Raw genomic sequence first — 25,259 nt, 5'->3', positions numbered from 1 at the left:
TAGCAATGTTTGTTTGTGCGAGAGGAATCGTCATGTTCCTCTTTCCAATACACGCAATCGTCAAAAACAGCCTATGTATAGAGGACCCATCTGTCATGTGCGTGTTAACAATCGAGAGGCTAAAATGGGCGCTTCAGTACTCACCAGTTGGCAGTGATAAGATTAGCCAGTTGGTGTGCCGACTTGACCACTGAAAAAATAAAGTCGATGCAATCAGTCTGGCCGTGCATGATGTCAGAGCGCTTGTTCGGCGCCTGATCGAAATTCAGACTCTGCCGTAATCTTTGTCGTCTGCATTTTGAACAGTTGACCAGAATCTCAAGTTGGAGTTCCATATACGGAGACAGATAGCACATACTCCCATGGAGAACGCCGAGAGAGCCTTCGTCGAGCATACCCTTTGTAACCACGCGATGAGGCACACCGGTGTCCTGTAATATGTCAACCTTTCCAATGGGGCAATGTGGTAATCCTGGCTAATCCAGCCTCCTAATAGACCATGCAGAGTTGGACTGTCCAGATATTTGGCCAAGCCCTCACAGATTGACCAGTTGACCAGTTGACCAGTTGGCCGAGACGAGATTACTATGTTATTTTCCGTCTGCTTCTCCCAGTGGCATGAAACTCTTCTCTGAGTTCTCTCTGCAGACTCTGATCAACTGGAGGCATGATACTTGATTCTCAACAGAGCTTCTGAAGAATGAATAAATGTTATGATGATGCCGATAACGTTTCAAACAAGAAGAGTATAGCATTTAAACTAGATTATCAAAGGTGGAAGAGAAACAGAAGGATGAAGACAAGTGAAAGATGATGGGCTGATGCAATCATGCTACGTCACCAGTATCCTAACACATCCCTGAGATCCGCCCTGTGGACTCTTCTCATCTGAGTTGTAAACCTATGTCACTAACTCGTGACATCACCCCCCCTAAAAGAAATGATCTGGTCCCTCAGATTGTGGCATCCAAGTCGCTTTCGCTGTCGCTGGCCTCGGCGGCGGTTAGCATAGCTTGTATCGCTCCGATTTCCATCCGATCGGAGTTGTGACCATTCGAAGGAGTTGGTGCGCTCGAATGGTTGGTGAAGGAGTAGCCCGTGAGTTGCTGGACTATCTTGAGGAATTCTGGGTATGTTCGCGGTAGATTCAGCTGCTGAGTGAGGCGGTTACGCATTGTAGCTTGAAGGCCTTTTCGGAAGGCTGAGATCTTCGTGACATCCGGCCAATGCTGGCCTCTGGCCTCGTAAAGGAGACGTTCAAACTTGGCAATATAAGCGGCGAGGGACTCGTCGGCGCCTTGTCGAACGGAAAGAAGGCGGTCCTCTGCCTCTTGAACTTTATTCGGATTGTCATATACCCGACGAAGTTGGTCAAGAATGGTCTGATAGTCGTGGCTGTCGTTGTCACGCGCAGTTGCGAGCTGCGGTAAAACCATTGCTTGGACCTGGCTCGAGAGATTCATGTAAACATAATGAAATTGTGCTGTCGAATCTCCAATAGCTGGTCCGTCAATGGCGAGCTTTGCGCGGATGGCAGCATCCCACGTGTCATATTTGACTATCGAACCAGTGAACTTTTCTGGATCGGGAAGCGAGGGTTTGGTCGCTTCGATGAGGAGGATGAGCGGTGTTGAATCTGCTCGGGTTGACTTTGAACCCGTTGAAGGTCATCTCGGAGACTTTGGATCTGAGCGCGAAGAATGTCGATAAGAGGTGTGACCTGGCGATCGACATCGCTGGTAATACTATTCCGAAGCTCTTCGATCTGATCCATTTTGATGGTTGCGAGAGATCGGGTTACTCCGGGCATAGCAGTAAGCTGAGCGCGAGAGGCTGCTATTTCCCTTCTTCTTTTCCCAGAATCATCCCACTTTCTTTTTTCTCTCTTCCTCTTCAACTGTTATCACCTTCAGGCAAGGTTCAAGTGCAAGTCATCAACCTTGCTCCCTTCCCATCTCTTTTCTTCCTTGATCCATCTCCCTCATCAAAATGGATCAGATCGAAGAGCTTCGGAATAGTATTACCAGCGATGTCGGTCGCCAAGTCACACCTCTTATCGACATCCTTCGCGCTCAGATCCAAAGTCTCCGAGATGATCTTCAACGGGCTGAGATAAGGCGTGTACACAGTACATCAAGATGCAGGTGGGTCAAAGGAGAACTGGAGAATTGGTCGAAGGTTGACCCACTTCCCTTTTCAATACCATACGATTAGATTACATGAGATAACTTCAATCCACTGCCATCATGTAACTAATCCATAATTACATGTACTACCGCGTAAGATCCAACCTTCTGAAGGACATCTAACACTATCAACGTCAACCTCCGATTCCGCATCATATCCATCCCCGATCAAATCACAGCCATGGCCGGAACAGCATTCCCCTCTGAGAGCACCACAGATCTCACCCTCCTAAATGTCGCCCGTCTATTCACCCGACTCGAGCACAACCTCCTCTCCCCAGGGCCAGACCGTCGCGCACTCCAACAATCAGAGTACCAGCGCATGCGCGTGAACAAGGTAAACCACACACCCGAACCCTCCCCAATCTTTGCTCCTCGGCACAAAACGAAACAAAAGCCCATCTGCTAACCAACGCCACAGAACGTAGAATACGCCCGCACCCTCCTCACACAACTCGAGCGCTCCCTCCCGCAACTGAAACCCCTCGACCGCAAACACGAAGCACAAGCGGAGATCGCGCGCGACAGACAACTTCTCAAGCGGATACAGATTATCCTCGACGAAGCGGAAGCAAAGGCTCAGGCAAAAGAGGACGAAGATGAGACCGACGACGGCGACGATGAGTGGAAGGAGCTGTTTTCCAAGCCCGTTGCCAAAAGAGCCCCGTCGATACCACAAGCAAAGGACCAGGCAACACCGAAACAGACACCGGACTCATCCTCATCACAAGAAGCAAGGTTAACGAATGTCGCGCCGACGGCCACTACCGGACCCTCTGCGACCCCAACTACATCATCCTCCCCCTCAAAAACACCAGGACCTCCGACCCTGCGCAACCGTCATAAAACATCCGCCCTACCCGCTTCCTCTGAAACCGCAACAGCGACAGGAAGCAGTGCCAAGCTCTCCGGGACTGAGGCTGAACTTACCACGCAGAGACTGGAGCAAGAGGATTTGACCAGTTCGCTGCTTACTCTTGCGTCACAGCTCAAGTCCTCGTCGCAATCCTTCCAGTCGACGCTGGAAAATGAGAAGTCTGCGCTAGACCGCGCTGTGTCGGGAATTGACCGTACGAGTAGCACTATGGAGGCGGCGGGGAAACGGATGGGGATGTTGAGGAAGATGACGGAGGGCAAGGGATTATGGGGGCGGATGATGCTGTATGCGTGGATTTTTGGGTTGTGGGTTGTTGCCATTTTGATTGTTTATGTTGGGCCTAAACTGAGGTTTTGAGCCACATTGGATCCGCTATCTAACATCCAATGTCCTGTTGGCTCGAGCCTACGATGCATTGATACCCCTACCTCAATCTCACTTTGCATCGCCGATTGTCTAGACCCTTCTGGCATCGCACGAACAGATATGTTGTAGAGTTACCTTGCTGGTTGAATAGGCCATATGAATGAATCTTTGTACAAGAACGATATTAACGGTCAGAACCTTGGATGTGATTCTTGAATTCGGAGAATAGCCCAATGACCCGACCTGGCATGACACATGAGAAAGAGACATTCAAATCCGCGGATCCTGTCATTCCCTCGTGCCTGATGCCCGGATGGTCGCTCTTTGCTGCCAACGGACGCGAGACCAAGGAAGATGATGGGAACAGACGGTATGGTTACATACAAGAAAAACGAGAAAAGGGAATGGGGAGAGAGATGATAGGATATCCAGCATTCAAATCAAACAGGTAAAAAAAAGATGGAAAGCGAAGATTGAGAAGGAAAAGGAAGAGAAAAAAAGAAGGGAGAAAGACGCTCCTTGTGTTCTGTCGTGGATATCAGGAGCGACAAAAGAAAGCACAAAAACCGGCTAGAGATCGTGTCAACGGTGGGGGACAATTAAGAGAATTGGCAAAGATGGCGGATATGGGGACAAAAAAGTAAAACGCAAAATGGAATCAACGCCGGCATCTTGAAACGAGGCTTTTTGACCGGATCCGATCAGAGCCCCAGTTAGTAAAAACATGCGATCTAGATTCGACACACTTCATCACCAGAAGACTGGTTCATTAGATCAAACCGCAGAGACGGAGGTTCTCTTGGATGATGATATCTGTGAAACGTTAGTCAACTATTGTGCATATTCGGATTGAGAGAACGGAGCTTACCGTTTACTGCTGCCATGACGAATCGGATCTGAGTAGTGTCGGTAGCACAGGTGAAGTGAGTGTAAATCTGCTTTTGCTCGGCCTGGTTGAGGGAAACGAAGCGGTTGAGAATGTAGTCGCAAGCCGCGGCGTAGTCGGCACCACCCTCGTAATCGGGGAAGTAGTTCTTCATCGGGCTAACGGGGAGCTTCTCCTTGAAACGATCGATCTTGTTGAGGAAGAGAATGATCGAGGTCTTGACGAACCAACGGGAGTTGCAGATCGAGTCGAACAGAGTCAAGGCTTCTTGCATACGGTTCACGGTCTCGTCCTCGAAGAGCAGCTGGTCGTACTCGGAGATGGCGACCAAGAACAGAATGGTGGTGACGTTCTCGAAGCAGTGAATCCACTTCTTCCGCTCAGATCGCTGACCACCGACGTCGAACATGCGGTATGTTAGGTCGCCAATAAGGAACGCGGTCTCGGTGATACCGGTAGTCTTGACACGGGAGCGGAGTACATCCTGGTCGGTGGGGAGGTAATCGGGCTGGGCAATGCGCTCAATAGAATCGAAATAGCTAAAAAGAAACCCATTAGTCAAATCCCAGTGCGGCCACGCAAAGCAGTAATCACTCACTATTTGGCAGAGTCGTTCAGCTGGTATTCGCGCGAGCGCTTGAAGCACTCCTGAACACCAGTATCGCGCCAAAGCTGACCAATGGCATTTCCAACTTCGGGAGGAATGCTGTCACCCTCGATCTGGGCGGGCTGCATGAAAATGGTCTGCACATGGTACTCGTGGCGCGCATCCTCGAGGGGCAGCTCGAGCGACTCCATGGCCTCGAGAATAACCCGCATAGACTGCACGGTGTTGCTGTAGATAATTTCCTTGAATGATTCACGCTCGTCCCGGGAGTATCCGCCCTCATGGATGAGCTTCATCTGCTTCAGAATGGTCGACTTGCCGGACTCTCCAGCTCCTGCATCCGAAAGTCAGTCATCGGCCCGTCTATTTCGGCCGGGGGTCAATTCATCATACCGAGAAGCAACATCTTAATCTCATTCCTCTGCAGCATCTTGTCGCGCTTGAGCTGGTTCTCGATCTCCTCATTCCGTGCCTTCCCCTCCTTATCCTCGGTGCTCATTCCGCAACCCATTTCGACGGTATGAAGTAGTCGCAACTATCGGTACGAAATAAAACAAAAACGCTTGTTCGTTGAACGATAATCGATTTTCTGTTGCAGGGACTATTCGATTAGATGGACTGTCAGCAAGCTGGGATAATTTCATCCGTAGAAAGATCGCATTGATGAGCTCGAGGGGGTTGCTGCATAGGTAGTACAAGCACCGCCGAGCAGAGGCAGAAAGCGTTTCAAGAATCGTAAGAGCGTGCTGACGCAAGGAGTCGGAGCCGAATCAGACAAACGGGGGGAATCAGATCAACGAAAAAAAAGTAGACTCACCTGAACGTGCTTTTGCAAGGATGTGCAAAAACGAAGGACAATCAAAGTCGAGAAACGGACGTTGAAGGAAAGAAATGAAAAGAAAGGAAGATGCAGAAGAATTCGAATGGAATCCAAACTGAAGAGAGAAGAGAGAGAGAAGGAGAGATTCAAAGATTCAAAGGTAAGGGGCAAGACTGAGGGGGAAATTGGGAAAGTTTCAGCAAGAGAAAGGGGATACACGAATAATACCAGCCGACACAGCAGATAATAGCGGGCGATTGAGGGTACCGTCCGAGTACTGCCTGTTCATGCACTGGGATGTATTACCTGAAATTACAGAACAATACCAGGCTGGCAACTGGAGCCTGCTGATTGGGCGATGAGTGGGGCTGACGGGTCTCATCAGCCCCTTTTGCTTTTGCTCTTGGATGTATTGGCCAGTCTGGAGGTATTGCATTCTGCTATCGTCATTCGATCTGTGCTGATTTGATTCTCTTGAAACGTATCGCAGCTACAGATTCTGAAACTCGACTATTCAATTCTCATACAGAATCAAATTCTATGTATCCCATGCATATGTACAGTGGACTCCTGGAGGCGTGCAGATCTTGTGGAGAGCAAAACTAGCAATATCAAAACACAAAGCGAATCAACATTGGGGAATATAGCTAGTCGTAAACGACATGTACGAGGTACCAAAGCTGACAATGTATGTAATTTCTATCTTCAGTGGGTCTGGAGCAATAACCCCTGTTGATCCAACAGGAGGGCTTCGACCCTCCCCACACTGTCTTTCCAGAAGGTCTGATCCCACCTCAGTGGGATCTCCTGTCAGATGGGTTCCAGTCTGAGGAAGACAAAGAATACAACAAAGAAGCTAGTGCCTGTGATTGATCAGCATAGTCCACCCCTCAGCCCATGCTCCATCTTTGTCCAGTCCTTATGGACCTTGAATCTTTGATCTCATTTGAGCACATGTGTCGAAACCTGACACTGTAACTTACTATCTATCCGACACAGTCTGCACATCCGTGGATCCTCCGTTCTCATCTTCAGTGGAGCCCACAATGCGACACTGACTGTCGCACCAACATCCAATGTTTAATACTCACTGGAGGGTGGAGTTGTTGGAGTCAAGAACGTCTCAGCATGATTGAAACTTGAGAAGATTTCTATCAGAACAAAGCACTGTCAAATTCCACAGTCGAAATCCAGGGATTTCCGCTTCCCAATCGCCTGCTCATCTCCTGAGGCACTTGCACTCGATGACCCACCAGCTAGTGCCTCTAGCCATTTTCAGCCACCACTGCGTGTGAGGAGTTGACAAGGAGACTCCACCGCTATGTACTCCGTACCTCGTGGCAATGGAAACTATGGAAGTCCGCGATTTTAGCGTCGTGTCTAAACTTGAGCCCTGGCCGTCAACAAGGGTATCTCCGAGGTCACGGGGCTACAATTGATTACTAACAATACCAATTACCGGGTATTACCATCATCGTACGATATAAATTACCGCCTTCTGGAGCTCGGTTCCTGACTAACAGCGTAGATCATTTCCCGGGGTCTGGGCATCTACAACACATCTAGACCACCAGAAACACGGATTAACATCATATCTATGATGTAGTCCGCGGTATAAGGATATTCACAATGGATCTCTAAGCATCCGCCAAATACCAAAATGTGAACACCAACAAGGCCGATCCCGGGGTTCGTTCTCTGGGGGAAGATTTAACCTCTTAAGACCCATGGAAAAGAAACTCGATCGATCTGATTTTTCCGCCGATTTCCCCACCCTTAAAAAGGTACGCCCTCCCATTTCCCCTAATATCACGAATTCACAAAAAAGAAGCCACCACCATGTCTTACGAAATGTCCCACATGGGCCCTCGGGGTAACGCGCACAATTAAAACAAATGGCACCGCAAGCACTAACCTCATAAACAGCCTTCAACCACGAAAACAGCAGCGAGGCCGAAGCGGAGTACGATCGGCTTCGCGATCTCGCACGCCAGGAAGCCAACAAGCGCGGCCAATGTTTTTCGCGGGTATGTGACAACACAATTCCGATCGCAATTATAGTCACAGCACAGCCATGTTACATGCGCTAACACACACCAGTCGAAGGAAGCGTACGCGAGCGGTGATGGCGCCGGCGCCAAACAGCTCTCTGAGGAGGGAAAGGCCCACGGCCGTAAGATGGAGGAATACAACAGACAAGCGTCGGAATTTATCTTCCGCGAGAACAATGCCAACGGGCGCGTCGAGGCCGACACAATTGATTTGCACGGCCAGTTTGTCGAGGAGGCGGAGGAGATCCTCGAAGAGCGCATCAAGTATGCCAAGGCGCATGGACAGAGTCATCTTCATGTGTGAGTCGTGTCAATATTCATGAAAAACTGGAACAGGGATTTCGTTCAGAGAGCTGGAGTCAACTGATGCGCCGTTTCTTATTCCAGCATCGTCGGCAAGGGAAACCACTCCGCCAATCATATTCAGAAAATCAAGCCGCGTGTTGAGCAGGTGTGTCGTGAATTGGGGCTGCAGTATGCCACTGAGGATAACGCCGGTCGTATCTATGTGAACCTTACTGGTGGAGAGGCTATTATGCCTCCTTCGACTGGACACCAGGGTTATGGTGGGCATCCCGGTCAGCAGCATGGTCACCAGGGTCATGGTGGGTACCCTGGTCAGCAGCAGGGACACCAGGGACAACAACAGCCGGACGAGCTCGAGCAGCTTGCCAAGAGGTTGTTGCCCAAGGTTTTGCGCAAGCTCGAGAAGGCTTGCTGTGTGGTTATGTGAGGTTGTGTTCTATATGGTGTTTGGGAAATAGGTATACATGCATATATGCATAGTTGCAGTTATAGCCGGGCGTTGGCGCCGTTGGGCTTCCGCGTTTCTAGATTCTCATCTCTAGATATTTTACCGATGTTGTACTTTGGGTGGTAGGTGAAGTCTGGGTGTCAGCAATGTTGATACGTGTCATGATGGCAAGGACGTGGTTATACCCTTTACATCTATGTGGCCATGAACATGGCATTGTTCATAATGAAACTATCTTTACTTTGTGCTGGAACAGACATAAATCATATCGTCGTTAACTTTCGTAGCTGCAAGCCAAAATCTTGTCAAAGGTCGTAGAACTGGGTATATCAACACAAACACTGCCCTCATAAATATCAAGGGAATAACGACAATCACACTAGCGCGCGCTGGGATCTGATAGCGTAGATTCCACAATCTTTTCCATAATAGCACGAACCATCTGGCCATCACCAGCCCCATTGATCCTCGGCGTCGCATCAATCATCTCAATCAACCACAACGCCTTATCCCGCAGATCCGTAACAACCTGCCTCGTATGCGCGAAACTGCCTGTACTCTGCATATACTGCACCGCATAGCGCTTGACCTCCGCATCCTGGGTATGCTGCCTGAGGATATTGATCAACTGCTGATTAGACGGATCAGAGCGGATGCTATGAATGATCGGGTACGAGAATTTGCCCTCTGTGAGATCCTCGCAGTAGCCCTTATTCTCCGTGTACACGGTATTCGATAGATTGAGGTAATCATCGCAGATCTGGAAGATAAGGCCCATGACGTTCACGAGCGCAACACAGTCTTTCCCCGTCGTGCTCTCCGCCTGCATAAGTTTGACCGCGAGTCGGAAGAGCCCGCCGGTCTTGTTGCCAACCATTTCCAGGTACTCTTCTTCCGTCGGACAGGTTAGCGTGTCGCGCCAGTAGAGGTCCATGCCCTGTCCGCGGTGCAGGTTCAGCATTTCTTGGACGTAAATGTTGATTGCGACGGGGTTATTGAGCTGCTGCACTTCTTGGAGTGCAAGGAAGTATACGTAGTTTGCAGAATTGATTGTTTGCGCCGTGCCGAAAATGCTGTGTGCGACGGGGATGCCACGGCGGAGGAGGGAGTTGTCTTCGACGTCATCGATCCTGGGATTTACGGAGTTAGCATGGGATATCAAGACCAGTGTGTATTTTACTGGAAAGAGGCGATGCTCACAATAGAGATGATGTATGAAGCATCGTCACGACCTTGGTGATAATCGCCAGACTTGCTGGAGGAACTTGAAGCCACGCGTTGAAGGCGTTGATCAGTTGTCGCCGTATATCTTTCCCCGGATGCTCGTGCACATAGTCGTACGGGCCCATGAGAATCTTGTCATTTTTCTGCGACCATGTCCCATCCTTGTATTTGGTGCCATCAACGCTGGACCTGTTGCGCCGGTGCCTACTTTTCCTGGGTGGCTCTTCGTCTGTGACGGACAGCTTGCGCGAGTGTGATGGGCTACCATTTGTTGCATTCGCTGAGCTTGTCCGAGGCGGTACCGGGCTTGGTGGTTGAAGGGGGGAGGAGGAGCTCATGGTGGTGGATTATATGTAGAGTGGAGGAATGGGGAGATAGAGGGGTTAGATGAGGGGCGGAGATAAACGGGCCATGTGGCTCAGGTGGGTTTCGCGACAGTCATCAACTTGTACCCCATGATACCAGCCACATCCGATATTAGGAAGTATCTTAAACTTGGATATCATGTGCCAATATGTTTGTAGTTTATGCATCGGGAATTCAGGATATGATGAGTTTTGCCTAGAGCTGTGAGGAGACCGAGGTCCATGACGAATCGGGAATAGTCTGGTGTGGCTGTAAGGAAATGAGATACATCAATTTGATGGACAATTAAGGGAAAAAATAATTTGGGATCAAATGATAGATCATAAGGATGATCAGGGTTACGACAGGAACACATAAAGGGATTGTTCAAAAATCACGACAATCATGTTCACTATAGCAACGGCACACCAAGGTTGAACGGTGAAAGAAAAGTCATCAAGCATATGTCAAAGGACGCAAACAGGTTCAGCTAGCCACACTAAAATTAACGTTAAAGCCTCAAGTGATTGACGCCAGGGTCGATCTAAAGGTCAAGCTAAGAGCCCCAAGTGTGTGATGAGTTCCTTGGTTATTGCTCAGTTGTCCGGGGCAACCGCCCTTTATTTACTAGAAAAGGCAAAACTGATATCATCAGCCCCAAAGACCTATTCTCCACTTGCCCTTTGCTTATTTTTTCCCATATAAGAATGCTCTAGGGCTTTTCTTCTCTTTCAGAGCTGTTGAACGGCTGTGTCATTTCTTACTCGCATTTGATTCATCACTCATGGAGGCTCTTTTGGCCCATTCGTTCGATTATCTCTCCTCATACGAGCCCAGCAAGATCCGCAAAGGATTGCGCCAGGTCGAGGGCCTATTAGCACAAATATGTCTGTCAAAGGCCAAGCCGGTCCTTGACCGAAGGCGCATGTCTCCCAATACACAGACACAGCCCGTGACGAAATCATTTTCAGAGCTGCGGGATGATCCCGCTTTCCGAGAATTCTCCAAATTACAAGAAAGCTTTCAATGGAACAGTATGTCTCTGATATTTCTATACCAGCCGATAGATCCACCCGCTAACGGTATACTTGCAGTTGCAATGCGCTTAGTATCCTGCCTCGAGCGCCTCCTAGGCCGAGGGAGCAACGGCACAGCCGACATGCTGATAGTCTGCACACTGGATCTCATCCAAGGCGCTCTCCTCCTCCACCGCGGCTCGCGCACGCTCTTCGCCCGTGAGATCTACATGAACCTCCTCCTCGACCTTCTCGACCCAATCAACTGCCCAGCCGTGCAATCAGCAACCCTACTCACACTCGTCACGGCCCTGCTGGACTGTCCAGCGAACACACGAACATTCGAGGACCTAGATGGTCTTCTCACTGTCACATCACTCTTCAAGCAGCGCGCCACATCCCGCGAGGTCAAACTCAAGCTTGTCGAGTTTCTCTACTTCTATCTGATGCCCGAGACCCCGACCCCAGCACCCATGTCTCCGCCGCCCGGTCTGCAGCGCAGCCCGAGCAAACTCGGCTCGGGCGCCTTGCGTAGTGGACATTCCGCTGCAAACGCTGCAAGCAAGATGAGCCGTGATACACGAACGACAGACGAGAAACAGGCTCTTCTGGGCAGGTATCTCAACAACGTGGAAGACCTGGTGGAGGACTTGAAGGAGACGGCTCCGTTTGGAGCGACAGTTCACTGAATGACTTGACTATCGATGATTGACTCCCTGCATGATTCCCAAATTTGCGTGACGTCCACTGCGATTACTTGGTGATTTTACTTTCTTCTTTTCTTTTCACTACTCTTTTCTACTTTCTCTTCTGCCCGCTTCTTTGGCCCTTCTTTACGAGCGTTTGACTTATGGTCCGTCCGGTACGGCATTTATGCGTTTCCCTGGACTGGTGTCTTTCCCTCTTTTAGCTCCACCTTTATTCCCTTCTTTCTTACTCCAATTCTGGAATTGTGTCGGCCTCTCCAGTGTGCCTCTCCCCGGGATTCGTTTCCTCCTTATTTCCCTTATGTCACTTTGATGGCGACATGAATGTGTACGATCTTTCTCTGTGACTACTTTAAACCTCAAATACTCTGATGATCCATGACCCATTCAATTCCCTCGTAAATAACTCCACGTGTATACAGCTCTACGCTCCACAGACTCGCTACTAGAGCTTCCCTCTCAATTTACTCCCCTTTCTCAGCTGATAGTTAGTCTGCCGATCTCTAATTACCTATGACTCACCGTTCATGCATGACTCAATATAGCACGGACACTATATATACTCCGAGCCCGACCTAGACCTGGGATTGAGAGTGGAGAAATCCAGATGTTAGCGTAGGTAGGTGGAGATCCTGTTTAGTATATATACCTACCCACGGCCTTCCAACCTAGGTAGGTATGCTTTGAAGGGACGGGACTACCTACCTACGGAATGGGCCCTTCTCTCACAAAATGACACAGACAATCCAGGAACTACTGGCCAAGTCCTCTGCAACCTCACAGCCAACACGATATGTCGATACGGTAGAAGCATACGACAACTGGGCCGAGGTGGGTACCATACTTATCCCCAGTATCTAACTGCATACACTCGTAGCTGCACGGAACGAATGAGACCATTCGAAAACAGACTAACAGTATACACAAACCATACCTAACAAACTCTAGGTCTACGACACAGATGGCAACTTCCTCCAACGTCTCGACACAATCGAGATGCAAACACTCCTTCCCAACATCATCAATCTCATAGACAACCAGTTCAAACCAACCCCGAACTCACCACCCCACCCCATCATCCTGGATCTAGGCTGCGGCACAGGCCGCAACACAATGTCACTCCTTTCCGCACTCTACACAGCCAATAGGGCAGATCGGTTCTCCGTCGTCGGACTAGATGCCTCGCGCGGGATGCTAGAAGTCGCCCGGACGGCGGTGGGAGAGTATGTCAAGAAGACCGCAGCAATGTCTGATACACCGGCCTCGGCTGTTGAGCTCGGGATTCTAGATCTCCTGCAACCGGATCTGCGACTTCCGGGTTCGCTGTGTGCTGAGCGCGCTGCGGGTGTGATTTCGACGCTGGTCCTTGAGCATATACCGCTGGAGCGGTTCTTTGCTGCTGCGGCGGGGCTTATCAGGACTGGGGGGTATCTGCTTGTGACGAATATGCATGCGGAGATGGGGAGGAGGAGTCAGGCGGGGGTTTACGGATGCTTGTGGGGTGAAGATTCGGCCTACGAGTTATTGTCATGAGATTGCTGATGTGTTGGATGCGGCGAGAGGGGCTGGGTTTGAGGTTGTGGAGATGCCTGGGAGTGGGGAGGATGGGGTTATTGTTAGGGGTGTTGATGAGGGATTGGGGGAGGTTCTGGGGGCAAGGGCGAAGAAATGGGTTGGGGTTAGGGTTTGGTTTGGGGTTTGTTTTGTTAAGAAGGACTAGGAGGAATGTTGATTCTCGGGAAAATGTTTATGGTCGCTGTTATACATTTAGAAGAACTTCAGTAGTCTGTTGCGGTGTTGTACAAGATTGGGGTGCTCTTTGAGCAGTTGGCCTAGACGGTTCCGTTTCCAGCCCATGTTGTCGTCTAGGATCAGTTGCGTGTAGGCGAAAACGCTGGCGTCGAAGAGGCCTGGGTTTGGTCGGCCGAAGAAGTGCTCGTCCTTGCCGAGGAGAGTTGATAATGCCTCGAATGCGCCGCCTGCATCGCCTTCTAGATCGGCGGCGTCGATGTAGCGTGACGTTTTGAGAAGCTCGTCGCGAGCCGCTTGTTGGAGCTGGTGGCATAGAGCAGCGCGTACCATCGAGTTTGTGGTTGCAGGATTCACGTAGAGCCGGCGGGCGACGGCATTGAAGTTTTCGCTGTCCAGGTAAAGCATGTATAACTAGACACGTCCGTTAGCAACTCCCTTCATGCCCAGGAGCTATGGTACATGGACATACCCATGCATTGCGTATCCGATGGTCTAAGAGGGATGCGTAAACTTCGAACCGCAAGTTCAATTGTTGTTCTTCCTCGCAGTGGACTTGTTCAATTGCCCACTTTTGGAGCTTGTGTGAAGGGATCGGATTGGATGTATCGGTAGGCAGCGAGGGTAGGAGGAAAGGCAGGGCGCCAGTCGGCGAGGCATGATTGTTAGATGGGGTGATCTCAAAGTCAATTCCGACGAATTTCAAGTATGCCTAGAGCAAGACTGATCAGTTATGGTTCCGACACGAACGGCTACGCGCGTCCTTGCGTGCGAGTGTAGTCGGCACAAACCTGCCATTTCAGACATTGAGGGTTAAATGAGGGTCGGCCATGTCGTGCACCACGCGCGTCGGTGAAAACAAACAGCTGGTTGACATTATCGTGCGATTGAACACGCCGAGGGATTTCGTTGGCGGGATAGGTTGTCAACGGGAACTTGTCGAAGAGGCGCTTGACGGGGGCAGGGACTGTGAAGAAAGGACTGGCATTGGTCTCTGCTGGAGGACTCTCGGGGTCTTTGGGAGGCATTGTGAAAGTGATGGGAGCTTCTCAAGTCACAAGTCGCAAGGCCAGTGTTTAAGTGCCGTCATCGAAACATTTCCGAAAACCGCGCCAAGCCCAATCAGGAAGGCATATGACTTACCTAATTCCGGCCAGGCACCGCCTTCTCCCCGCATCTTACTTTCATCTGTTCTCCTACTGTCCTACAGTTTCACTACTCCGGTATCGCTGTTCCTTGAGATTGAACCCATGGTATTGTTATCCATTGATATCCTAGTCTTGACTGTCTTGTTCGTTGCTCATAACGTGGATCTGATCAGCCCGGTCTATCCCGCCTGAAACGTCGATGAATCAAACCTCCACTTTGCTCCGTCCCGACTCCACCTTTCGCTCGTCTATTCTATCGCAATCCCAAGTTGTCACGGATGACATGCACATGGCTTAATTGGTCGCAGAGTACATACGAGAGGCGTCAGATGGTCCTAGCGGCAACGGGCGGTCGCATGCGCGGGGTACCGACTACCTAACCATTAGCTCCTGCGACACAAAGTTGCATATTGCGAATCAATCTTGCGTCCCGCGACAGTCAACTTGGACAGAATCAAATATATCTCTTCAATATGCCTCTCGACGAAGAAGGTGCCAAGTGGTCTTGGTAGGAATATACCGTCCATTGTGAATGGAACCGGGCTAACAACTTACACCAGTGAACCATGCATCCGAGGCCACCGATCGTCGAAATGCCAACATTTCGATAGACTCATGATGAAGGTTCCCAAGGCCGGGCGTCCTCTTGCGAAATGTCCCCACCCGAAAGGAACCTGCAGCTGTCAGAAGACATATGCTGTGATGGTCCGCATTCCAAAAGGTAGGGGTCTCTTTGTCTACAGCTGCCACACCGGAGCTCTATTTGTGCTAACTTTGCCCAGGCTCATCATGCGTATGCCGACCGCTCTATAAGGTTCCCATGGATGCCAATGAATCGACTCAGTCTACTCCACCTTCCATGGCTTCCTCATCATCACCAGCCGGCAAAATTCAAAAGTCCGGAAGAAGACAGAGCACCATGCAAGCAGCACCTCAAAATATAGCAAGGGCCCTGGAGAACATGCCCAACAATGTGAAGGTTGAGGAGGGAACATCAAATCAGATGGCGGACCCATACAGATCTCCCATTGCGGACACGCAAATTGGAGAGACGCCTTCGCCTCAAGAATCTAGCAAGCAGAAGTCGCAGTCACCGCAAGTGTCAAGCTGTTGCTCCCAGAAGCCAATGGTGCCTCCGTCAGCCCCAGTTCAGACCCCGGCCCCTGAACCAGCTCAGAACGGCGGATCTTGCTGCGGAGGGTCTGGTCCTTCCACAACGAACCAGACTGTGCACACAGCAGCCGAAGCCGACAGACAGCAATATCAACAGCCTGCTGTTTGGGATGGCCAAACGTACATGCAATTTTCCACGCCTCATATATCCTCATGGCAGGACCCGACTGTCCCGATGCACGGAAACTACATGCACTCTGCCATCCATCAAGAGCACGCGCAACCGCCAAACCTCCATGATGGGTATCTGAGCATGAGACCCCAAGACCCCCAGAGGACAATGTCTCACATGACCCCGGCAACATCCCTGGCATACCCCAACCCAATGAATGGTCTTGGAATCAACCAGTCTTCCATGGGCCCATATATGCTGAACAACTCGGAGCCTTTCTACGCTGCACCATCAGGGGGCGACGCCTTCCACGACTGTAGCTGTGGAGACGACTGTCAGTGCCTTGGCTGTGCTGCCCATCCTTTCAATACCACTACACAGAAGCACGTGCAGGAGATGGGTGCCTTGGTCACGTTCAATGACGGTGACAAAAATTCCGAACTCATGAACTCTTACCAACCCTCGCCTTACCAGCCAGGCACACCTACGACCCAATACCCTTACTTCATGCAAAACACTCCTACTCTGGATCATGGCTTCCAGCCATTGCCATTTGAAAGCTACTCAGATCCTAATTCCACCTTACCCAGTGGATACTCTTCCCCTCTGTCCTCAAATCAGCACCACCTGAACCAGCAGTTGATGCATGATTCACAGTATTTAACACTGGAATATGCAGTCGGGCTACCAAGCACCTGTTCGGACGTGACAGGCAGCTGCCAATGTGGCAGCGACTGCAGCTGTGTCGGGTGTCTCACGCACAATGGCCACAACGGGATACCTCTGGATATGCCTAACCCGGAGCAACCTACCACCCATCCACCGGTCCAGCACAACCAAACATCGCACTATACTCCTCACACAAGTTCCGCTCCGTCTCAGACTTCGCGCATTCCCGTCTTGGACAATATGTCCGTGCCTTGTTTGAGCCCGCGCACACTCGAGACTTCCATGATATAGATGATTTAGGGTCTTATAAGTTCGCCTGCCCATAACTTTCTTCTCCTCTCTTTTCTTCGCTTTCGTGCTGGTTACGTTGGTCCTTTTGTATGATTTACGATATCTCATGATACCCTATCTAGAATTCCACATCTAGACGGCCACAAAATAGATTCGGTGTTTGGAAGCCGTATTTCCCTCATACGTACGACTGAATAACCGAGTCTCAAAAAAGACCAGCCAACAACTTAATATGATGATCATCAATGCATTGGGGGATATCATAATTCTTCAGCAAAAAAAGGTAACTAGTGTACAAATCAAACCCAGTCCCCCACAAAGATCAAAAATCAAGCCATATTCCACTTCCCGAACTTCAAATAGTCATCATAAAGACCCTTAAACACAGCCCGACCAGAAACATCCAACGCAGCATTAAGCGCGCGCATAGACTCCCTCGACATAACATCCAGCGCGGCATAAAGACCCGGCATAACAGCCGCCTTAACCTCCGGCGACAACGAGCCCAGCAACGAACACCTTGCATACTCCATAACAACATACTGCAAATACTGACCCGCAATGCGCTTCGCCTTCTTCGTCTGGTCGGTCAGGGCCTCACGCGACGCACCAGCCTGCTGCCTCAGCACGGCCGAGACGGTCGGATCGCAGAGCGAGGTCAGCAGACGCGTGTAGTGGGTTGCGTGGGAGGCATCCAGGGGCGCGAGCCAGAAGGGTTGCGAGAGGGATGGGGAGGAGCGGGCTGTGCGGCCGCGTTTGCGGGAGCGCGCGAATAGACAGGCTAGGAGGCGCTGCATGGCTTTTACGAGGAGGTGGAAGCGGCCGCCGATTTTGAGGCGTTGGAGGCTGAGGATGACGCCGAGGAGGCGACAGAGGCGGGTGAAGATTGTTGGTGCGTAGGTGGGGGATATGGTTGGGCCGGTCTTGGAGGAGGCGCTGGCGATTGCGGCGAGGATGTTGTCGATGTTGCTTTGGGTTAGGGTGCGGGTGTGGGTGCGGAGGAGGAGGTCGAGGGTTTCGCTGACGAAGCAGAAGTGGTCGATGCTTGTGCTTTGGGGGAGGGCTTCCGCGAGGGATGTGCAGAGGAGGGAGATCTCGCGGGCTGTGGCGCTTTTCTTGTCTTCGATGGCTGGGAGGGTGGAAACGGCGAGGTATAGGACGAGGAGGCGGTAGCTGGCGTTTGGACCGGTGAGGCCAAGTCCTCGGACTTCGCTGATTGTTTGGGTGATTTTCTCTGCGGGCATCGAGCGGAAGTGTTCGGTTGTGGTACGGATGAAGAGCTGTTGGTCTTCGGCGTAGAGGGACTGGAGAGAAAGAGTCTCGGCGCATTGGAGGACTGGCTGAGTGATGTTCTTCTCGGGTCCATTGGTGGCAAGAAGACGGCGTCGGATTAATCGCGATGGTCCGGAATCGACGGTCTTTTCCATGTAATTCTCGATCTTGGACAAGAACTTCTCAACTTCGATGTTGTTGGTGGTGAGATCTTCGAAATCTTCCAGGGCATCGATGGTCTTGATGAGAGTAATAGTCTCATCCATCATCTGCTTCCGGCACTGGTCTTTGACGAATTTCATGTCCGCCAACACAAAGTTGAATACCTTTTCGCGACAAGCAGCCAGTTCCGTCTCTGAGAAGGCTGTCTGTAGCTGCTTGCGGTGGATCCAGAGTTCTGACAAAGTCAATCGCAATAGGAAACAGGCCATGGAGTCGCGCTCCACCTGTCTCATCTTTGCGGTTTGCTTCGCTGCCCTGGCGAAGAGCTTCTTGAACAACTTGTTCCGGTCTTCTTCATACAAGCCCATGAGCTTGGCTAAGATCGCGCGGTACAGGCTGCGGAATGCTTTCATGATCTGAAGATCGAGGTCGCTACCTTCCAATGGTACAGCCCGAGCAGCAGTCCAGATAGGTTCCCAGTCGCTAGTCAGTGCGGCATCGCATTTAGGCATGGCAGCCAGCTTCGCCATCATCGTGAGTATCCCGACCATGACTTCGGGAGAACTGTCCTGCTGAAGTAAAACATTCTGCAGCTTGTTCAAGATGTTGGTTCTCAGTCCTCGGGTGATCAAGGGGGCTGGGATTCTCTGTAAGCTCTCAACAAGGAGTCGGCGGTTGGCAGAATCTTGCTCGATGCTCTCATTGAGAAGAAGAGAAAGGTCAGAGACAATAAAGTGAGCATTGAGCATATATTCGTGGCAGACCACACTGGCCCACGCCTGGAGGAATCTTGCTTCTTCTGCAGCGGCCTCCAAAGGCAAAGCAGAGGACTGGTATTGAGCAGCTGCCAGGGACAGGATCTGCTGGAACAGGCGTGATCGATCATCGGAGGGAATGAGACTCCACACTCCTGGTATCCTGACAAGAGCCAGGAAATAAGCTAGGCCAAGGGTCGTTGGAGAATCCACGGTATCTATCCGGCCATTCCAGGGGGCCTTCATTGACTTCTTGGCATCCTTGGTCGATATGGAGATGATGAGGTCTGTGACGTCCTTGGTGGCTTTAACGAATGGGCTTAGGTGTTCACCATTAGCCTGTGCCTTGACCGCAGCAAGGGAAAACCGGTAGGCTTCCAGGGATTCGAGCGAAGCAAGCTGGACTTTGCTCAAGTCCTTGTGGTTGCGATGGATGGTCTTCGCGGCGACTTCTACCAATGACATGATCCCAGCTGTCATAGTATGATCGGCTGACTGCAGTGTGTTCTTTAGGAAATTTCGGACCAACCGCCACAAGCGCCATCGCCAGTGCAGAGCCTTCTTTGACGACAGAGTGGAGGTAATCGTTTCCAGAAGAGTTGCCAAGACCTTATCCGATTCTGGGAACGGCGAGACTCGGCCACGGAAGCTTGCCTCAGCGATGACAAACTTCGCGTAAGATTGAGGGGTATCAGCGACCTTGCCAGTATCCGCTCGGGTCTCGCTGGCAGTGGTACGCATCTGGGCAGCGACGTGGGTCTCGGCGAGGGATGTCCGCATCAGCTCCGAGTAAACATCCAATAGGTCGTCGTCCTCCCAAACCGAGAACGGACTCAGATTGCTGTCATTCTGGCGAGCCTTCTCCACAATAATGAGTTGATTGTGCCACAACTCCATGAAGGTGGGCAGATCTCTGGCTCCGGCGAAACCCCGCAGCAGCGGCAGCACAACCTTGCTTTTGATGGTATCGTAGTCCTTCTGTCCGTGGGATCCACTTTCGCGCCACTGTAATAAAATCTTATCGAGCAATGCATCAAGAAGCTTACGCGAATCACGCAAACCGGAGTTTGGCAGGAAGATATCAACTCCGAGGCCGATGAACAGAGCCGCCACATTCCACTGGACTTTCTCCAATTCTTGCTCGAAAAGACCAGTATAGTTGGCATGTGCCAGAATGGTGTGAAGAGAGAGACCGACCTTTCGGTCAAGAGCTATCTGGAGGAGCTGCTCCAATACATCGATGAATTGGGAAGAAAATGTGGCGGCGTCTTCTTCCTGTGCAGTGGAGAAAGCCAGCTCTGCAACAGCGACGAACAAAGTCTCCAGCCAGGGAGCTTCGTGGGTCTGCCTTCGGAAAACGTCCCTCGGAACAGCACGCACAGCGTTGTCGAACAGCTCGGGAAGGAGCTCCACTGATCGCCAGGGATGAACACGAGCTTCGTGGCTTGCTTTGTTTTCCTTAGCGACAGCAAATTCACGAATGATAGGTCTGAATGTATCAGTCACTGGTTTGACCGAGCTCCAGTCGGGTACATCCTTGGAGTAATCAATGCCAGTGCTTCCGCTGTCAAAGAACGCAGCACGAGCAGGAAGCAAGACATGAAGGGCGTTGATACGCTCGGTGGCATGCAGCAAATGGGCTCGCTCATCAGTGTCGAGCTTGGCGGAGCGAAGACAAATCTGTAACCTAAGCGCATGGGCAAAGCAATGTCTTCCGTAAAGTTCGTTGCTGGTGTTGTTCTCCGCATCATCTTGGCGGTATGACCTCGACTCCCACAGCTCCACTGCTGCGGGGAATACGTACAGCAGGTGCTGAAGATCGGTGGTTTTCCCCTCATGTGAAAATTGCTTGGCGGCGACGGCGGCCACGCGTAGTGATCGGCCAAGCAGCATGGCAACGGCCTCGGGCTCTCCCCGCAGCGCAAGCTTCAAATGAGAATTTGCCACACCATCAGTGCCTAGTGTGCGCTGGGCAAGAGCCACAAATCCGTGTAAACAGTCCAAAGCGCGGAGGAAAGTGAGGAAACAAGCTGCGGGGTTTTGTCGCTGCTCGTCCACGTCCATGGCATCCACATCATTCTCGGTCGTCACCCTCTTCCGTTTCTTTCCCTGACTTGAGCGACGATCATCTCGAGACGATGATCCAGACAATGTGCCGCTGGATTCGGGATCGGAGCTTAGAGTAGCACTCTGGTTTCCCAGAGCAGCAAAGATGTCGGTCTCCAAGTCTTCGAGGGTATCACTTAGGATAGATAAGAATTTCTGATCCTTAAGGATAGAAGCAAGGTTCTTTGGCGAGATCAAGTCGGAGAGTTGTCGTAGCAAAAGGAATGAAGCCGCATCCACTCTATAGTTCTTCCCACTCCTCAGTCTCTTCAAGAGCCATCGCAGTACCCATTCCTCCTTCGGCGTAGCGTTTGTTGGGATCTGAGCATGTCGGTGGACTTCCGGATGACTGTCACACAGTGACAAATCAATACCGAGAATCTGTGCCGCTTCGAATATCTGCGTGGTGGAATTGTCGGTGCCCTTCTCGAGGCGGAGGAGCGCCTCTTGCGATGAGCGCGGACGCTGGAGCGCAACATATTAGATGGGGAAAAGACACACGAGAAGCATTTTACTTACCTCCGCAAGCAACGGCATCTCGAACAAAAGCAGGAGATTTGAACAGGTCGGTGATGGTCTGGCAAGGAAGAAGGTCAAAAAAAAAAGAAGAGACCAAAAAAGAAAAACCGCGGATTGCTCCGACCGCCTTTGGCCCATTCGACTCGGACCGAACCTCCCAAACTCCTTGCACACCTCACTCCATTCGCCTCTCTAATTCCACATCATTGCTAATAGTACGTGCCTATTGTCTCTTGACTGTTGCCTAATTGATGCTTACACGTTTGTCGGTAGATTCATCGCAATGGCTGAATCCAGTGAATCCGGGCCGATCGTGCGGGCCACCAAGCCCGTCAGCGAAGCTCTGCTGAATGAGAAGGTATGAGCAGCTGGGACACCCTATTGAAGCTTCAAAAGAAACTCTATTTTATTGTTCCATTGTCAATCGCTCTTTCCCGGGGCCATACATATGCGAGCATGCTGGCTAACCCTCAACCTCGGATTTCTAGTGGGATCGCGCCATCTCCTCCGTGATCATCAAGTCCTCCCTCGGACTCTCCTTCGGTGTTGTCTTCTCCGTGCTCCTGTTCAAGCGCCGCGCTTGGCCCGCGTGGGTTGGTCTGGGCTTCGGCGCCGGACGTGCTTGGGAAGAGGCTGATGGTATGTTTCTATCTATGGATCTTTGGTCTGCGCGCTTTGGGTGGATTTCGGGTCGCGTTGGAGCTGCTGGCTATTGTGAAACGAGATGTTCCGAGCTTGCTTTGGTTCTGTTCACTGTAATCTGCTCTACATCGAGCTGCACAGGACCCTCCATAGCGGCCCGACTATCCGTGATTTCCCGAGCTCTCAGGCCTATATTGAATGAGCTAACATGAACCTAGCTTCCTTCCGTCGTGGCGATTCGCCCATCAGAGATGCACTGCGCCGCTAAGGAGAGTCTTATAAGCGTGTACGATATATTGTACAGAAGACGAGAAGTCATTGACGAATGGCTGCCTCAAGAGAAGAATTGGTAGATCGGTATTCACCAAACGACTGTCGGTACCGTGCGAGGTGTCTCCTTGGGTTTTGTTACGTCCTTTGAGTTTAGAAACATGATTTGAATCAAAAAAACATGTCCTGTCATTTTACTCCTAGTAGTTGCTTTGGTAGACCCGAGTCCGGATGGATGCTAACTTGAAAGAACAGAGGTATAACCCCCAGGAATAAGTCAATTGTCATCTCATCATACCTCTACCCCTATTCCAGATAGGAGGAAGCCATTTATATGCTATGGAAAACCCTCCCAGCTCACAAAACACATAAGAAACGCCAAACCCAAGCCCCAAGTCCCCAAACAACGCCCAACTAAACCATCTTCCCTAAGGCACTCATCCCCTTCCGATCCCCATCAAGCCCAAAGCCATCCTCAAACGACTTCCTTCCATCTCCACTGCCCTCCAAATCATTCGGATCCTTCCCATAAGATAAGACCTCTGCATCAATATCAACCTCATTCCAAGTGGCACTCGTCTCCGGGAGAGGGAATAACCGCGTCAGCAGGAGATACACAGTTCCCGAAACAATGACACCGGTAAAGTAATTGACGTTGTAGATATACTGCGCGCCGACAGGGACACTACGACCAACGGCTCCGGCGAAGCCGACGATGTTGATCATGATGCCGCAGATGTAGGCTGTATAGGCACGCCAGGAGAAGCCACAGGTGTAGTAGTAAGCGTCTGATTTGCTGGCGCTGTAGAGGTGTGTTATGTTCAGGTAGCCTTTTCGCACGATGTAGTAGTCGCAGAGCATGACGCCGGCGATGGCGGAGAGGAAGAGGGAGTAGGCGGAAAGATAGGTGGTAAAATTGTTTGAGGTTGAGAGGAGATTCCACTGGGTGGTTCTGTTAGCTTTGTCCTGAATGTTTCTAGAATCGCAAAGAGACTCGTAGGGGACTTACGGGACACATGGCTAGACCGACGATGGCACAGATGTAACTGCCGCGTCGGACATTCAAGTATTTGGGTAGGAGGGCAGTCAAATCTGTTCCGGCTGAGACGGAGTTTGCAGCAATGTTGGTTCCGAGCTGGGCGAGGGCAAAGCCAGTGGCGATGATGAAGATGCCGAAGCGCTGGCCGGAACTGGCTCCGTCGAGGAATTTGCCGAGGAGTTCGAGGGGATTCCAGGTGTAGCCGTCTTTGAAGATTACCGCTGAGGAAGAAGAGACGATGATGCCGATGAAGGAGGTGATGCCGAAGCCGACGGGGATCGTGAATAGCTGGGACCATAGGGCGTCTCTTGGTGTTCGTGCGAAGCGGGAGAAATCCGGGTCGTTCATGATCAGTGCTGCGAAGTTTCCGATGCAGGACATGATTCCTTTCACCATTGCCCATGAGAGATCGCTTCCGTGGACTGTGTTGGACTGGTGGATGATGGGTCCGAGACCGTGGGCACGGGAGATAGCCCAGGCGAAGAAGGCAATGGCGGCAATGGGGGAATAGATCGCCTTGACGGTGAACAAGTGGCGGACTTTGTGAACGGGAAACCATAGGACAGGAAGCGAGCACAGCCAGAATAGGAAGAAGCTGAGGAAGTTCTTGGTGTCCACGCCGGCACTGGCGGATAGACCATTGTGAAGATTTCGGTAGCTTGGCCAAATCGCTTCAATCATCAATGTGACACACTGGCCTATGAAGTGATGCATCAGCATGCATGTATGAGTATAACACCAAATCAGAAGAATACATACCTCCGATATAGCTCTGCACACCGTACCAAATGACGGCCATTACCACGCGATTGATGACCGGCCAGAAAGCTCCCCAGATTCCAAATGACGCTCGAACTGTAACCGGGAAGGAAATGTGATAGACAGCGCCAATACGACCAGTCAGGCACACAAAGGAAGCAGCCACAAAATATCCAACCCAGACGCAGATCCAGGACTGCCACCAGGACAGTCCGTCCACGATCATCGAGGAAGAGATCATCCATGTGTTCTATTGCTTTGTGTTAGACGCCATCAGGCCGACAGCAGACATTGTCCGAGGTACTGACGATATTTAAGGAGTCCGCAATCCAGAAAGCAACAAAATTGAGCCATTTCCATTGACGCCGTTCGGGTTCCACTGCAATGTAAAATCACCAATTAGTCTCAAGTCTTTCATTGAACACAGCAATGACAACATCAGAGAAAGAAGAGCATAAGCTTGTATAAACTCACCTGGCCGCAAATCCTTATTCGTCAGCATCAGTTGGGCATTGCTAAGCCCCGGCTCATTCTCTACAGCCGCCTTGTCAAGGATCCATTTAAGCTTAGCCATCTTGGCGAGCTAAATCAGGCCGTAACTGATTCGATAATACCGAATGTCACGTCAATGAAAAAGAAAGTGAAGTCCAGTCCAAATCCTGAAATCCACGAGACAACGGTGAGACAGGAAAGAAAGCAAATAGATATTCTCGTTAGGTTGTATGCACATCGAGTCAAGAGCCGGCGGATATAG

At 50.9% G+C, this 25,259-nt stretch overlaps 13 protein-coding genes across 13 annotated transcripts; 7 read left to right on the top strand and 6 right to left on the bottom strand.

Moving 5' to 3' along the window:
- Positions 1-953: 953 nt before the first annotated feature.
- N7515_004760 (uncharacterized protein) lies at positions 954-1,774 on the bottom strand (the record flags this gene model as incomplete). The annotated part of the gene is made up of 2 exons (XM_056665504.1): positions 954-1,606; positions 1,651-1,774. 2 exons carry the CDS (start codon positions 1,772-1,774, stop codon positions 954-956), a joined length of 777 nt encoding a protein of 258 aa, XP_056522454.1.
- Positions 1,775-2,367: 593 nt separating this feature from the next.
- Positions 2,368-3,420, top strand: N7515_004759 (uncharacterized protein; the record flags this gene model as incomplete). The annotated part of the gene is made up of 2 exons (XM_056665503.1): positions 2,368-2,523; positions 2,608-3,420. 2 exons carry the CDS (start codon positions 2,368-2,370, stop codon positions 3,418-3,420), a joined length of 969 nt encoding a protein of 322 aa, XP_056522453.1.
- Positions 3,421-3,662: 242 nt separating this feature from the next.
- Positions 3,663-3,881, top strand: N7515_004758 (uncharacterized protein; the record flags this gene model as incomplete). The annotated part of the gene is made up of 1 exon (XM_056665502.1): positions 3,663-3,881. The coding sequence occupies one exon, from the start codon at positions 3,663-3,665 to the stop codon at positions 3,879-3,881; it is 219 nt and encodes a 72-aa protein (XP_056522452.1).
- A 317-nt stretch (positions 3,882-4,198) lies between these two features.
- gpaA (guanine nucleotide-binding protein subunit alpha gpaA) lies at positions 4,199-5,433 on the bottom strand (the record flags this gene model as incomplete). Its single annotated transcript, XM_056665501.1, has 4 exons — positions 4,199-4,242; positions 4,298-4,854; positions 4,914-5,256; positions 5,316-5,433. 4 exons carry the CDS (start codon positions 5,431-5,433, stop codon positions 4,199-4,201), a joined length of 1,062 nt encoding a protein of 353 aa, XP_056522451.1.
- A 2,148-nt stretch (positions 5,434-7,581) lies between these two features.
- N7515_004756 (Smr domain-containing protein) lies at positions 7,582-8,526 on the top strand (the record flags this gene model as incomplete). Its single annotated transcript, XM_056665500.1, has 4 exons — positions 7,582-7,615; positions 7,669-7,769; positions 7,843-8,093; positions 8,181-8,526. 4 exons carry the CDS (start codon positions 7,582-7,584, stop codon positions 8,524-8,526), a joined length of 732 nt encoding a protein of 243 aa, XP_056522450.1.
- Positions 8,527-8,926: 400 nt separating this feature from the next.
- On the bottom strand, positions 8,927-10,109 carry N7515_004755 (FPP/GGPP synthase family protein; the record flags this gene model as incomplete). The annotated part of the gene is made up of 2 exons (XM_056665499.1): positions 8,927-9,677; positions 9,748-10,109. The coding sequence occupies 2 exons, from the start codon at positions 10,107-10,109 to the stop codon at positions 8,927-8,929; spliced, it is 1,113 nt and encodes a 370-aa protein (XP_056522449.1).
- Positions 10,110-10,900: 791 nt separating this feature from the next.
- Positions 10,901-11,821, top strand: N7515_004754 (cell division control protein 14; the record flags this gene model as incomplete). Its single annotated transcript, XM_056665498.1, has 2 exons — positions 10,901-11,150; positions 11,211-11,821. The coding sequence occupies 2 exons, from the start codon at positions 10,901-10,903 to the stop codon at positions 11,819-11,821; spliced, it is 861 nt and encodes a 286-aa protein (XP_056522448.1).
- Positions 11,822-12,571: 750 nt separating this feature from the next.
- N7515_004753 (class I SAM-dependent DNA methyltransferase) lies at positions 12,572-13,372 on the top strand (the record flags this gene model as incomplete). The annotated part of the gene is made up of 2 exons (XM_056665497.1): positions 12,572-12,670; positions 12,788-13,372. The coding sequence occupies 2 exons, from the start codon at positions 12,572-12,574 to the stop codon at positions 13,370-13,372; spliced, it is 684 nt and encodes a 227-aa protein (XP_056522447.1).
- Positions 13,373-13,606: 234 nt separating this feature from the next.
- Positions 13,607-14,616, bottom strand: N7515_004752 (putative mitochondrial outer membrane protein (Sam35); the record flags this gene model as incomplete). The annotated part of the gene is made up of 3 exons (XM_056665496.1): positions 13,607-14,002; positions 14,061-14,300; positions 14,380-14,616. 3 exons carry the CDS (start codon positions 14,614-14,616, stop codon positions 13,607-13,609), a joined length of 873 nt encoding a protein of 290 aa, XP_056522446.1.
- A 593-nt stretch (positions 14,617-15,209) lies between these two features.
- Positions 15,210-16,981, top strand: N7515_004751 (copper fist DNA-binding domain-containing protein; the record flags this gene model as incomplete). Its single annotated transcript, XM_056665495.1, has 3 exons — positions 15,210-15,244; positions 15,297-15,457; positions 15,519-16,981. The coding sequence occupies 3 exons, from the start codon at positions 15,210-15,212 to the stop codon at positions 16,979-16,981; spliced, it is 1,659 nt and encodes a 552-aa protein (XP_056522445.1).
- A 329-nt stretch (positions 16,982-17,310) lies between these two features.
- Positions 17,311-21,813, bottom strand: N7515_004750 (ribosome biogenesis protein URB2; the record flags this gene model as incomplete). Its single annotated transcript, XM_056665494.1, has 2 exons — positions 17,311-21,741; positions 21,796-21,813. 2 exons carry the CDS (start codon positions 21,811-21,813, stop codon positions 17,311-17,313), a joined length of 4,449 nt encoding a protein of 1,482 aa, XP_056522444.1.
- Positions 21,814-22,078: 265 nt separating this feature from the next.
- Positions 22,079-22,705, top strand: N7515_004749 (MICOS complex subunit MIC10; the record flags this gene model as incomplete). The annotated part of the gene is made up of 3 exons (XM_056665493.1): positions 22,079-22,153; positions 22,284-22,434; positions 22,656-22,705. 3 exons carry the CDS (start codon positions 22,079-22,081, stop codon positions 22,703-22,705), a joined length of 276 nt encoding a protein of 91 aa, XP_056522443.1.
- A 416-nt stretch (positions 22,706-23,121) lies between these two features.
- N7515_004748 (nucleobase cation symporter-1 family protein) lies at positions 23,122-25,079 on the bottom strand (the record flags this gene model as incomplete). The annotated part of the gene is made up of 5 exons (XM_056665492.1): positions 23,122-23,649; positions 23,717-24,444; positions 24,506-24,755; positions 24,814-24,884; positions 24,980-25,079. 5 exons carry the CDS (start codon positions 25,077-25,079, stop codon positions 23,122-23,124), a joined length of 1,677 nt encoding a protein of 558 aa, XP_056522442.1.
- Between the last annotated feature and the right edge of the window lie 180 nt (positions 25,080-25,259).

The sequence above is a fragment of the Penicillium bovifimosum genome (genome assembly GCF_028826915.1).
Source record: "Penicillium bovifimosum strain IBT 22155 chromosome Unknown utg000004l_segment0_segment0, whole genome shotgun sequence".
NCBI lineage: Eukaryota > Fungi > Ascomycota > Eurotiomycetes > Eurotiales > Aspergillaceae > Penicillium > Penicillium bovifimosum.
The sequence above is the reverse complement of the archived record's forward strand: the minus strand, read 5'-3'. Positions and strand labels throughout refer to the sequence as shown.